The sequence below is a fragment of the Oncorhynchus kisutch genome, linkage group LG29, assembly GCF_002021735.2.
Source record: "Oncorhynchus kisutch isolate 150728-3 linkage group LG29, Okis_V2, whole genome shotgun sequence".
In the NCBI taxonomy this organism is placed as follows: Eukaryota; Metazoa; Chordata; class Actinopteri; order Salmoniformes; family Salmonidae; genus Oncorhynchus; species Oncorhynchus kisutch.
The window spans coordinates 11,488,454-11,503,027 of record NC_034202.2 but is presented as its reverse complement, the minus strand read 5'-3'; the positions used below and the strand labels follow the sequence as shown (position 1 = coordinate 11,503,027).

The 14,574-nt window shown below is 42.7% G+C and overlaps 1 protein-coding gene across 1 annotated transcript in view; it reads right to left on the bottom strand.

Annotated features, from left to right (window-relative positions):
- The window catches only part of lamc3 (laminin, gamma 3), a 221,498-nt gene that overhangs the window by 114,749 nt on the left and 92,175 nt on the right, over positions 1-14,574 (bottom strand). Inside the window, exon 6 of the mRNA XM_020465728.2 lies at positions 2,403-2,520. Within this exon, the coding sequence (XP_020321317.1) occupies positions 2,403-2,520 (118 nt within the window). The remainder of the gene's footprint in view (positions 1-2,402; positions 2,521-14,574) is intronic.

Below are 14,574 nucleotides of genomic sequence, written 5' to 3'. Positions count from 1 at the left end.
AATTATAGGCAATTAGCAAGACACCCCCAATAAAGGAGTGGTTCTGCAGGTGGTGACCACAGAACACTTCTCAGTTCCTATGCTTCCTGGCTGATGTTTTGGTCACTTTTGAATGCTGGCGGTGCTTTCACTCTAGTGGTAGCATGAGACGGAGTCTACAACCCACACAAGTGGCTCAGGTAGTGCAGCTCATCCAGGATGGCACATCAATGCGAGCTGTGGCAAGAAGGTTTGCTGTGTCTGTCAGTGTAGTGTCCAGAGCATGGAGGCGCTACCAGGAGACAGGCCAGTACATCAGGAGACGTGGAGGAGGCCGTAGGAGGGCAACAATCCAGCAGCAGGACCGCTACCTCCGCCTTTGTGCAAGGAGGAGCGGGAGGAGCACTGCCAGAGCCCTGCTAAATGACCTCCAGCAGGCCACAAATGTGCATGTGTCTGCTCAAACGGTCAGAAACAGACTCCATGAGGGTGGTATGAGGGCCCGGCGTCCACAGGTGGGGGTTGTGCTTACAGCCCAACACCGTGCAGGACTTTGGCATTTGCCAGAGAACCCCAAGATTGGCAAATTCGCCACTGGCAAAAGCAAGTTCACACTGAGCACATGTGACAGACGTGACAGAGTCTGGAGACGCCGTGGAGAACGTTCTGCTGCCTGCAACATCCTCCAGCATGACCGGTTTGGCGGTGGGTCAGTCATGGTGTGGGGTGACATTTCTTTGGGGGGCCGCACAGCCCTCCATGTGCTCGCCAGAGGTAGCCTGACTGCCATTAGGTACCGAGATGAGATCCTCAGACCCCTTGTGAGACCATATGCTGGTGCGGTTGGCCCTGGGTTCCTCCTAATGCAAGACAATGCTAGACCTCATGTGGCTGGAGTGTGTCAGCAGTTCCTGCAAGAGGAAGGCATTGATGCTATGGACTGGCCTGCCCGTTCCCCAGACCTGAATCCAATCGAGCACATCTGGGACATCATGTCTCGCTCCATCCACCAACGCCACGTTGCACCACAGACTGTCCAGGAGTTGGATGCTTTAGTCCAGATCTGGGAGGAGATCCCTCAGGAGACCATCCGCCACCTCATCAGGAGCATGCCCAGGCATTGTAGGGAGGTCATACAGGCACGTGGAGGCCACACACACTACTGAGCCTCATTTTGACTTGTTTTAAGGACATTACATCAAAGTTGGATCAGCCTGTAGAGTGGTTTTCCACTTTAATTTTGAGTGTGACTCCAAATCCAGACCTCCATGGGTTGATACATTTGATTTCCATTGATATTTTTTGTGTGATTTTGTTGTCAGCACATTCAACTATGTAAAGAAAAAAGTATTTAATAAGAATATTTCATTCATTCAGATCAAGGATGTGATATTTTAGTGTTCCCTTTATTTTTTTGAGCAGTGTATATCCTGATTGCCTAGTCACTTTAACCCCTGCCCACATGTACATGTTGTATTACCTCAATTACCTCAACTCCCTCGTACCCCTGCACATTGACTCGGTACTGGATCTCCTTGTAAACAGCCTCATTATTGTTTTTATTGTGTTACTATTTCCTTTTTATTGAGCATAAATGTGTCTTACTTTTTAACTCTGCATTGTTGGGAATGGGCTGGTAAGTAAGCATTTCACTGTAAAGTCTACATCTGTTCTATTCACCGTATGTGATCAATAAAATTGGATTTGGATTTGATTTAAACATGGGTCATGCTGTAATATCAATATTTCCAGCACCCTGAGTCACCAGGCAATCCAGGAAATGGATTTGTGCCAAATACTAAGGTCCAACAGACAGAGGCTGGTACATAATGCAGGAGGCACGGTAGGAACAATTTGGTGGTAAGAGAGGAGTAGAGACTGTTTACTGTATCAAGGGGATAGTAATGACATTGAAAACAATGGCATTGCTAATAGTAGCAGGCAGCAATAGTGATGAATTAGCACCAACAGCAGTAGAATTGTTGCAAACTGGAAGAGGCTCCAAACTTTGGTATTCTGATCAGCTCCAGGTGTAAACCTCAACACTACTGAAACAGCCTAGGTTAGTGTCAGTATGGATGTGCTTCATGGCTAAAACCACTGCAGCATGTCAAAGCAAATACACACGATAACTAATATGTGCATTAAACATTAACACACTCCCATCCAGGGTTGCGTTCAGGAGGGAGCAACGTACTACAATGTAATGTAATGAATAAAGCTGACATGATCATGTTTTCTACATGTCAGAGGCATGTCTGTTCTACTCAATAGATCTGAACATTCCACTATCTTGAGGCCAACTGAATGTGGTCATAGGGTAGAGGCACACATAATTATCTTTAAATGCATTGGTCCATTACGCTCCCTCTGTCTTCAAAGTGTCTGTTTATTTTCTGCACGCGTGTGTGTGTCATGCGTACCTGCAGCCACCAGGGCTGAGCGAGTGGAAGCCGGGTTGACAGGTATCACACTTCTCCCCCGTCACACTGGGTCTGCACGTACACATCCCCTCTGCACCACACTGCAGACTCACAGAACCTAGGAGAGAAGAGGAGAGAGAGAGAGAGAGTATAAGTACAGAGGGGGAGGTCAACAATCAGTAGAGATAGAGAGTCCGTATGGTGTCTGGTGTGAGATTTGATAATGTGGGATCTTAACTGCCAGCGCCCACACCGTTGGTATTCCAAAGCCATTGTGCTTCCTTATAGCGGTCCCTAAATGGTAGATGTAGACTGCACACACCACACGACGAAACAGGATCATGAGCATAGGGAGCCTGGCCACAAACCACATTATTACCATGATGATAATGATGATGAGTGTATGTGTGAGATATCATGCATTATTGACCTCCCGCACAACAAACTGCCATCATCCATATAGAGTGCCTTTTAGAAAATTTACACTCCTTGACTTTTTCCACATTTTGTTGTGTTACAACATTAATTTAAAATGGTTTAAATGGAGAGTACTTGTCAATGGACTACACACAATACCCAATAATGTCGAAGTGGGCTTACAGTTTGCGCAACATTGTAACCTAAACTCAGCAACAACAAAAAAACGTCCCTTTTTCAGGACCCTGTCTTTCAAAGATCATTCGTAAAAATCAAAATAATTTAACAGATCTTCATTGTAAAGGGTAACTTCTTCAAATCAAATCAAATCAAATTTTATTTGTCACATACACATGGTTAGCAGATGTTAGGGCTAACGGGATCGATATGACAGCAGCCAGTGAAGGTGCAGGACGCCAAATTCAAACAACAGAAATCTCATAATTAAAATTCCTCAAACATGCACGTATATTACACCATTTTAAAGATAATCTAGTTGTTAATCCCACCACAGTGCCCGATTTCAAATAGGCTTTACAGCGAAAGCACCACAAACGATTATGTTAGGTCCAAGTCACAGAAAAACACAGTAATTTTCCAGCCATTTTTCCAGACAAAAATCAAAAATAGAGATAGAATTAATCACTAACCTTTGATGATCTCCATCAGATGAAACTCATAGGACTTCATTTTACACAATACATGTATGTTTTGTTCGATAAAGTTTATATAAAAAAATCTCACTATACATTGGCGCGTTATGTTCAGTAGTTCCAAAAACATCCGGTGATTTTGCAGAGAGCCACATCAATTTACAGAAATACTCATTATAAATGTTGATGAAAATACAAGTGTTATACATGGAACTTTAGATACACTTCTCCTTAATGCAACCGCTGTGTAAGATTTCAAAAAAGCTTTACGGAAACAGCAAACCATGTAATAATCTGAGTATGGTGCTCAGAGACCAAACAAGCCAAAAAGATATCCGCCATGTTATGCAGTCAACAGAAGTCAGAAATAACATTATAAATATTAACTTACCTTTGATGATCTTCATCAGAATGCACTCCCAGGAATCCCAGTTCCGCAATAAATGTTTGTTTTGTTCGATAATGTCCATCATTTATGTCCAAATTCCTCCTTTTTGTTATCGCGTTCAGCCCGGTAATCCAACTTCATGACGCACGAGCAGACGAAAAGTCAAAAAGTTCCGTTACAGTCCATAGAAACATGCCAAATGATGTATAGAATCAATCTTTAGGATGTTTTTAACATAAATCTTCAATAATGTTCCAACCGGAGAATTCCTTTGTCTGTAGAAAAGCAATGGAACTCAAGCTACCTCTCACGTGAACGAGCGTCACGAGTTTGTGGCACTCTGCCAGACCACTGACTCAAAGAGCCCTTATGAGCCCCTCCTTCAGAGTAGAAGCCTCAAACAAGTTTCTGAAGACGGTTTACATCTAGTGGAAGCCTTAGGAAGTGCAACATGACCAATATCCCACTGTATTTTCAATAGGAAATGAGTTGAAAATCGACCAACCTCATATTTCCCACTTCCTGGTTGGATTTTTTCTCAGGTTTTTGCCTGCCATATGAGTTCTGTTATACTCACAGACATCATTCAAACAGTTTTAGAAACTTCAGAGTGCTTTCTGTGCAAATATACTAATAATATGCATATATTAGCAACTGGGACTGATTAGCAGGCAGTTTACTCTGGGCACCTTATTCATCCAAGCTACTCAATACTGCCCCCAGCCAGAAGACACTGTTTCCCAATCAGTGAACCACAAACAATTAATGAACATGCACCTGTGGAACAGTCGTTAAGACACTAACAGCTTACAAACGGTAGGCAATTAAGGTCACAGTTATGAAAACTTAGGACACTAAAGAGGCCTTTCTACTGACTCTGAAAAACACCAAAGGAAAGATGCCCAGGTTCCCTGCTCATCTACATGAACGTGCTTTAAGCATGCTTCAAGGAGGCATGAGGACTGCAGATGTAGCCAGGGAAATAAATTACTGATGTCTGTACTGAGACACCTAAGACACCTAAAACAGTGCTACAGGGAGACAGGACGTACAGCTGATCATCCTCGCTGTGGTACACCAAGTGGAACAACACCTGCACAGGATCGGTACATCCGAACATCACACCTGCAGAACAGGTACAGGATGGCAACAACTGCCCGAGTTACACCAGGAATGCACAATCCCTCCATCAGTGCTCAGGCTGTCCACAATAGACAAAGAGGCTGGACTGAGGGCTTGTAGGCCTGTTGTAAGGCAGGTCCTCCCCAGACATCACCGGCAACAACGTCGCCTATGAGCACAAACCCATCGTCGCTGAACCAGACAGGACCTGCAAAAAGTGCTCTTCACTGACAAGTCGAGGTTTTGTCTCACCAGGAGTGACGGTCAGATTCGCATTTATCGTCAAAGGAATGAGCGTTACACTGAGGCCTGTACTCTGGAGCGGGATCGATTTGGACGTGGAGGGTCCGTCATGGTCTGGGGCGGTGTGTCACAGCATCATTGGACTGAGCTTGCTGTCATTGCAGGCCAACTCAACGCTGTGTGTTACAGGGAAGACATCCTCCTCCCTCATGTGGAACCCTTCCTGCAGGCTCATCCTGACATGACCCTCCAGTATGACAATGCCACCAGCCATACTGCTCGTTCTGTGCATGATTGCCAGCAAGACAGGAATGTCAGTGTTCTGCCATGGTCATCAAAGAGCCCGGATCTCAGTCCCATTGAGCACGTCTGGGACCTGTTGGAGGTCCCAGACGTGTGTCCTCACTGTGTCCCAGTGAGGGCTAGGGCAATTTACCCCAGAATTGTCTGGGAACTTGCAGGTGCCTTGGTGGAAGAGTGGGGTAACATCTCACAGCAAGAACTGGCAAATCGGGTGCAGTCCATGAGGAGGAGATGCACTGCTGTACTTAATGCAGCTGGTGGCCACACCAGATACTGAGAGTTACTTTTGATTTTGACCACCCCCTTTGTTCAGGGACACATTATTCCAATTCTGTTAGTCCCATGTCTGTGGAACTTGTTCAGTTTGTCTCAATTGTTGAATCTTGTTATGTTCATACAAATATTTACACATGTTAAGTTTGTGAGAGTGACAGGATGTTTCTTTTCCTCTGAGTTTATATTTGAGACCAACGCGAGGCTGTGTAAGAAGTGCGCCTGTGTCTCTCACAGAACTGGTATGAGAGTCACTTTCTATGATCTCTCATCCGCTCTCTGCTCTGATAGACATGCGTGAGCTTGCAACTCTCTCCAGTGTTACAGTATAGAATCACAGCTGCACGAAGGATTCTGGAGGAGCTGCAGCACCCCTGATAAATTGAAATACATTTTCCAAGTTATAGAGTTACTGCTGCCTGCTACACCATGAGAAAGCGTATAACTTTGCTACAGAGGACCAACAGCTTCTTTAAAAAAAATGTTTGCCTAGCTGTGGAGTGTATCCCAATAACAAGGCATAGTCCACAGTCAGGGAACGTGTGGCAAATCTGTCAGTCAACAACAGCATGCAGACAAACCAGGCCTTCCGCAATACTTAAAATACAATCCCTGGAAAAAACAGGTTGGAAAGCAAATGGCTCCTGCTGAAAAGAAAAGACTCTAATCTGAGAGGCTTTTGGAAAGAGCGCATCGGTCATCACCAGTGAGTGAGCTGCATGTCATTGGGTGAGTCAGTGAAACTGGAAAGCATTTTTAGCACTATAATTTCCTCCTCATATTGTAGCCTACAATATGTGGCTCCACACATCTAGGCCTAGGCTTTTGATGGATTCATGACAAGGTTGTTTTTATTGCGCTCAGATTCTCAGTTTGTCAGTGTCAAAGTGGACTCCCATTTCCATCATTTGTGCATTATTATGGTGCTTTCATGACAACTGGAAAAACAGAGTAAATCGAGGTTGAATCATGACGTCATTAAATGCTCTCAATATTTGTCTATGAATTTTTTAAATTTAAAGTTGGTTTGAGGTTTTTAAGTCATTGAAATTTGGAGCTATTGTAATTTTAAAATATTGTCCAGGAAAATAACCTCACACTCAACGTCAACAAAACAAAGGAGATGATCGTGGAAACAGCAGAGGGAGCACCCCTCTATCCACATCGAAGGGACAGTAGTGGAGAGGGTAGTAAGTTTTAAGTTCCTCGGCGTACACATCACGGACAAACTGATTTGGTCCACCACACAGACAGCGTTGTGAAGAAGGCGCAGCAGCGCCTCTTCAACCTCAGGAGGCTGAAGAAATTTGGCTTGTCATCAAAAGCACTCACAAACTTTTACAGATGCACATTCGAGAGCATCCTGTCGGGCTGTATCACCGCCTGGTACAGCAACTGTTCCGCCCACAACCGTAAGGCTCTCCAGAGGGTAGTGAGGTCTGCACAACGTATCACCGGTGGGCAAACTACCTGCCCTCCAGGACACCTACACCACCCGATGTCACAGGAAGGCCATAAAGATCATCAAGGACAACAACCACCCGAGCCACTGCTTGTTCACCCCGCTATCATCCAGAAGGCGAGGTCAGTACAGGTGCATCAAAGCAGGGACAGCCACCACTAACATTGAGTGGCTGCTGCCAACATACTGACTCAACTCCAGCCATATTGTACATATTCTTTATCCCTTTACACTTGTGTGTATAAGGTAGCAGTTGTGGAATTGTTAGGTTCGATTACTCGTTGGTTACTACTGCATTGTCAGAACTAGAAGCACAAGCATTTCGCTACACTCGCATTAACATCTGATAACCATGTGTATGTGACAAATAAAATTTGATTTGATTTGAAGTTGCTTGCTTCTGGGTAGGTACATGATCATTACAAGTAAATCCTATATAACTATGTTGTTCTTAAATTACACTTGATTCTTTATAGCCTTTGAGCCAGGTCATAACATAATGACCGATACTTAATGATAGGAGATGCCTTGTTACATGTGTTGTTACCAAGTCCTAGCCTTTTCATCAACCCTGGTATTACTTGTGGATTCGGCAACTTTTAGTTATATGTAACAAGGTCAGATGTTGGTATTGACATGGTAATTCACAGGTGACTTTCAAATGTGTAAAATACAGAACATTAGCTACATTGCGGAACAAGAAAATGTGCAATAACATCAGTAGTTACACATGTGGAATAATCTTTCGCAAGTGAACGTGGAATAATACATTCCTTGTTTGAATTGAGCAATAACTGATTCTGCAACAACCCTATTAGCATGTAATTACATAGTAAAACGTGTGTAACTACTATGTTGTTAACACAGTTATTACTGTGTTAGTTACATGGTAATAGGGGCAACATAATGTAAAGTGTTACCCCAAAATATATTGCGAAGTGTAAATAGGATCAATTTAGTCAGAAAGTCAGTACCGTCCAAAACTGAGATTTGCGAGATTTGGGAATCTAGGTTAAGTAACTGTTTTCCTTGGGTTGGGATTATTTCAATCCTGCCCACAATCCTGCCCTACTTGGAGAGTAGCTGCATGCGACACGATTGTAATGTCCAACAAGTGGGTGTGGAAAATTTGCTTTGACTTCGGATACCCTGGTGGGGCTCGTTAGGGACCATCCGTCAATTACACAATGTACATGTTAGGTTAGGTTTAACCATTATAGTTACATTGTTCTTACAATATAACAATCTTTAATAATATCAAGAAGCATGGGCATGATTCAATACACAATGACAGACATCGTCAGCAACGGAATGATTATATGGACAGTTGGCCTACGTAGAAAAAAAACAAGTAAACAGACAGAAGCAACCATATGGCGTCAGCAATGTCGACCGGAAATAACTACCATTAACAAAAATATAAACACAACATGTAAAGTGTTGGTCCCATGTTTCATGAGCTGAAATCAAAGATCCCAGAAAAGTTCCACACACAGATAGCTAATTTCTCAGAAATGTGTTTTAAATCCCTGAGCATTTCTCATTTGCCAAGAAAATCCATCCACCTGACAGGTGTGGCATATCATTCAACATGGTCAATACACAAGTGCACCTTGTGGTGGGGGAAATAAAAAGCAACTCTAAAATGTTTAAAAAAAATGTTTTGTCACCCAACATAATGCCACAGAGCTCTCAAGTATTGAGGGAGTGTACAAATGGCATTTTGACTGCAGGAATGTCCAACAGACCTGTTGCCAGATAATTGAATCCTCGTTTCTCTATCATAAGCTGCCTCCAATGTCGTTTTAGAGTATTTGGCAGTACGTCTTCACAACCGCAGACCATGTGTAACCACACCAGCCCAGGACCTCCACATCCGGCATCTTCACCTGTGGGATCGTATGAGACCAGCCACTGGACAGCTGATGAAACTGTGGATTTGCTCAATAAAATATTTTTTGCACAAACTGTCAAAAACAGTCTCAGGGAACCTCATCTGCATGCTCGTCATCCTCACCAGGGTCTTGACCTTCAATTGCCACTGGCACGCTGGAGAAGTGTGCTCTTCACTGATGAATACCGGTTTCAACTGTACCAGGCAGATGGCAGACAGCGTTTGGGCGAGTGGTTTGCTGATGTCACCGTTGTGAACAGAGTGCCCCATGGTGGCAGTGGGGTTATGGTATGGGCAGGCATAAGCTACGGACAATGAACACCACTGCATTTTATTGATGGCAATTTGAATACACAGAGATACCGTGAGATCCTGAGGCCCATTGTCGTGCCATTCAGCAGCTGCCATTACCTCATGTTTCAGCATGAAAACGCACGGCCCCATTTTTCATGGATCTGTACACAATTCCTGGAAACTGAAAATGTTCCAGTTCTCCAATGCCCTACATTCTCACTAGACACATTCCCCATTGAGCATGTTTGGGATGCTCTGGATGGACATGTCCAAAAGCGTGTTCCAGTTCCTGCCAATATCCAGCCATTGAAGAGGAGTGGGACAACATTCCACAGGCCACAATCAACAGCCGGATCAACCCTATGTGAAGGAGATGTGTCGCGCTTCATAAGGCAAATGGTGGTCAAACCAGATACTGACTGGTTTTCTGATACACACTATCTTTTTTGAAAGGTATCTGAGACCAACAGATGCACATCTGTATTCCTAGTCAGGTGAAATTCGTAGATTAGCGCCTAATGAATTTAACTCGAGAAAATCTTTGAAAATGTTGTATGTAGCATTTATATTATTGTTCAGTCAAACAATTAAATACATTTGCCCAAATTATCTATATAATTACTCATTCCTATACAGAAATACATAATATAATTCTAAATACTACAGCAGAGAGCATCATTTGGCCACAGTGGATCATTAGCTTTAAAAACAAATGAGCTGTTGCGAAGCCTGTGCGGCAAATAGCCTACCAAATACATTACATGACCAAATGAATGTGGACACCTGCTCGTCAAACATCTCATTCCAAAATAATGGGCATTATTAAGAAGTTGGTCTCCCCCTTTGCTACTGTAACAGCCTCCACTCTTTTTGGGCTTGCTTCCATTCAAGAGCATTTGTGAGGTAGGGCACTGATGTTGGACGTTTAAGGATGGCTTGCAGTCGGCGTTCCAAATCATCCCAAAGGTGTTCGATGGGGTTAAGGTCAGGTCTGTGCAGGCCAAGTTCCTCCACACCGATCTCAACAAACCATTTCTGTATGGACCTCGCTTTGTTAACGGGGGCATTGTCATGTTGAAACAGGAAAGGGTCTTCTTCAAACTGTTGCCACAAAGTTTGAAGCACAGAATCATATATAATGTAATTGTATACTGTAGCATTAAGATTGCCCTTCAGTAGGGCCTCCCAAGTGGCGCAACGGTCTAAGGCGGTGTTCAATCCCAGGCTGTGACGTAGCCAGCGTTGTTCGGGTTTGGGGAGGGTTTGACCGGCCAGGATTCCCCTGTCCCATCGCGCTTTAGCGACTCCTTGTGGTGGGCTGGGTGCGTGCACGCTGACTCTGGTCGCCGGTTGTACGGTGTTGCTTCTGACACATTGGCGCTGTTGGCTTGCAGAAATGGGACAAGACTGTAACCGCCAATCTGAAGTCATGAAAAAGGGGTAAAAAGTGCAAAAGCAAAGAAAGAATATGAACCTTCACCAGACCTAAGGGGCCAAGCCCGAAGCATGAAAAACAGCCCCAGACTATTATTCCTCTTCCACCAATCTTTACAGTTGAAACTATGCACCCAGGTAGGTAGTGTTCTCCTGGCATCCAACAAACCCAAATTAGTCATTTGGACTGCCAGACGGTGAAACGTGATTCATCACTCCAGAGAACACGTTTCCAGAGTCCAAAGGTGACAAGCTTTATACCACTCCAGCCGACGCCTGGCATTGTACATGGTGATCTTAGGCATGCGTGCGGCTGCTCGGCCATGGAAACCCATTTCATGACTCTCCCAATGAACAGTAGTTGTGCTGACGTTGCTTCCAGAGGCAGTTTGGAACTTGGTAGTGAGTGTTGCAACCGAGGAAAGACGTTTTTTACATGCTACGCGCTTCAGCACTCGGCGGTCCTGTTCTGTGAGTTTGTGTGGCCTTCCAATTCGCGGCTGAGCCGTTGTTGCTCCTAGATGTTCCAATTACAGTTGACCTGGACAGCTTTAGCAGGGCACAAATGTGACGAACTGATTTGAAAGTCACTGATCTCTTCAGTAAGGCCATTCTACTGCTTCTCTATGGATATTGCATGGCTGTGTGCTTGATTTTATATACCTGTCAGCAACAGGGGTGGCTGAAATAGCCAAATCCAGTTATTTGAAGGTGGGTCCACATACATTTGTATATACACTGCATCCGGAAAGTATTCAGCCCCCTTGACTTTTTGCACATTTTGTTACAGCCTTATTCTAAAATTGATCAAATGTTATTTTCCACTCATCAATCACAATACCCCATAATGACAAAACAAAAACAGGTTTTTAGACATTTTTGCACATAAAAAAACTTTTATATTACATTTACATAAATATTAAGACCCTTTACTCATTACTTTGTTGAAGCACCTTAGGCAGCGACGACAGCCTTGAGTCTTCTTGGGTATGATGCTACAAGCTTGGCACACCTGTAATTGGGAGTGTCTCCCATTCTTCTCTACTGATCCTCTCAAGCTCTGTCAGGTTGGATGGGGAGTGTCACTGCATAGCTATTTTCAGATCTCTCCATGATTGTTCAATTGGGTTCAAGTCCGGGCTCTGGCTGGGCCACTCAAGGACATTCAGAGACTTGTACCGAAGCTACTCCTGCATTGTCTTTGCTGTGTGCTTAGGATTGTTTTACTGTTGGGAGGTGATCCTTTGCCCCAGTCTGAGGTCCTGAGTGCTCTGGAGCAGGTTTTCATCAAGGATCCCTTGATCCTGACTACCTCAGCTTGGTTTTTGCTCTGACATGCACTGTCAACTGTGAGACTTGATGTGGACAGGTGTGTGCCTTTCTAAATCATGGACTCCAATCAAGTTGCAGAAACATCTCAAGAATGATCAAAGGAAACAGGATTCACCTGAGCTCAATTTTGAGTCTCATAGGAAATGGTCTGAATGCTTATGTAAATAAGGTATTTCAGTTTTAAATTTTTAATACATTTGCAAAAAATGTATAAAAACCTGTTTTTGCTTTGTCATTATGGGGTATTGTGTGTATACTGATGAGGAAAACAATTAATTTAATCCATTGTAGAATAAGGCTGTAACGTAACAAAATGTGGAAAAACTGAAGAATACTCTGCACTGTATAGTGTAGCTGATTTTTGAGTTGCGGACACTGAAAAGCAGTTAAATAGACCTAGGCATATTGCAATAATTCAAAATACCATCATAGTAAAAACATAGTTTAGAAAGCAAGTGGCTATTGCTGAAAAGAGACGAGAAAGAAAATGTCTCCAGTAGACCTGGGATAACTAGTTTTACATTTGTGGAAAGCCAGATTGTAATTTTTCAAAAATACAGTTGGCACTTAAGAATAATTTAGCTGTTTGAAAAGCAATGTCTCCAGAATTTTGCTTTAAGAATGGAAGTTGGAGATTGGCCAAAAATTAAGAAGGGGTTTCTCCATAGCAGTTTTTAGTGCAGTGGGGAAAGTTCCTGTGAACAGGGAGTTATTAACAATAGCTTGCACATCTTCAGATATGCAATTAAAACTGTTTTGAAGAAGGTGGTGGGGATAGGATCGAGAAGGCAGGTAGAAGGTTTAAGTTGAGCTATCACTTTCCTGAGCATGTCTGTGTCAACCAGGGGGAAAAAATCCATAGTAATTTAGCTAACTCTTCTAGTTTTTGGTTCATCAAACATTTGGTAGCCATCAAATAAATATTTTGGTTTGTTTTTAAATAACTTGCACATATTCACATACCTTCAAATGTTATATTTTGTCTGAGAGATATTCAAAATACTTTCAAATATTATGTAAATTGAGATGTAATTGAATATCAAAGGAAATAGTTGACAATAGTTGCCTTTAGTTGATTCTCTACATTCGACTACCTCGAATATTTGAAAAGTTGGTATTTTACAAGAAACTACAAAATACTATTATTTTCTGCCCAGGTCTGGTCTCTAGTTATCAAAATGTTCAAATAAAACCAAATTAAATTTCATTGGTCACATACAAACAGTTAGCAGATGTTTAATGCGAGTGTTGTGAAATGTTCAACTCCCAATTGAGTGAACAGAATCTTATGGGCACCAGCGGAGAGCATCGGCCATATCCCTGGTAAGTACATATTTATATTATTTACCATCTCTATCATTGGATCAGTACCACTGGAAAGTTTATTGGGGAACAATCATTTCCTCCTCCAATTTGTGTCTCCCCTTTTCGTAGGCCTAGATTAGATGGTTGCATCCAAGCCAAGGTTGTTTATATTGATCTGTTTGTCAGTGTCAGCAGAGTAGGCCACTGATTTGTGTCGTATTAAAAAGATGTTGCTTATGTGCCCAGTCATATAAAGTGTAGTAGAATTGTATGAAATGTGTTTATAAAAGGCAAACATTTTCCTGTGCAAAGAAAGGACAAGAAAAGTTTCTGATTAGGCCTCCTCTATTTCACTACGTACTCAGGCAACAGTCTGTTTCGCTAACAGTGATTGAGTTATATTATCAGCCTAAATTATGACTATGCAATCTTCTCATCACATTAGGAATAGTAGCCTATTTTACATTAGTCTGAAAATGTGACGATAGTGGGCAAATTTTATTGTGAAAAAATTGCTTCCCCAAACTTGAAACTCACGTGCCGCCTATGGATGTCGAAACTTCAAGTTGGCCTTGTGACTTGATAATGTTTATTATGCATCTATTTCACGTTGCACTGTATGTGCCCCTCCACAAGTAAATCAGTCAGTCTATGATGAGGTTGAGCAGTAGTTGACATTATATGTGCTGTTCCACATACCTTTAAACCTAATATTGCATTATTGTTCGCTTTTGCTGTTCTCCAAAAAGCATTTTAAATTGTTTTAAATAGTGTAGAAATGCAAAATTCCCCAATTTGCCATACCCTATAAGTTTAGCTAAACTGCCACTGGCTAGCTAGCTAGCTAAGTACATTAGTGAATAATGGGGAAATGCTAGCTAGCTTTACCACCGCCCTGCATTAGTACATATGACTAACTAAAATAGTTATCGCTTTGAGTCTAAAATGGGGAATTGAATTTGAATGGTGTGAATATGAATAGAAAAAGATCCTGTATCCTTATTTCTCCTGGTTAGCCAATTTTCTGCAAAGGTTGTTACCTTTTAACTATA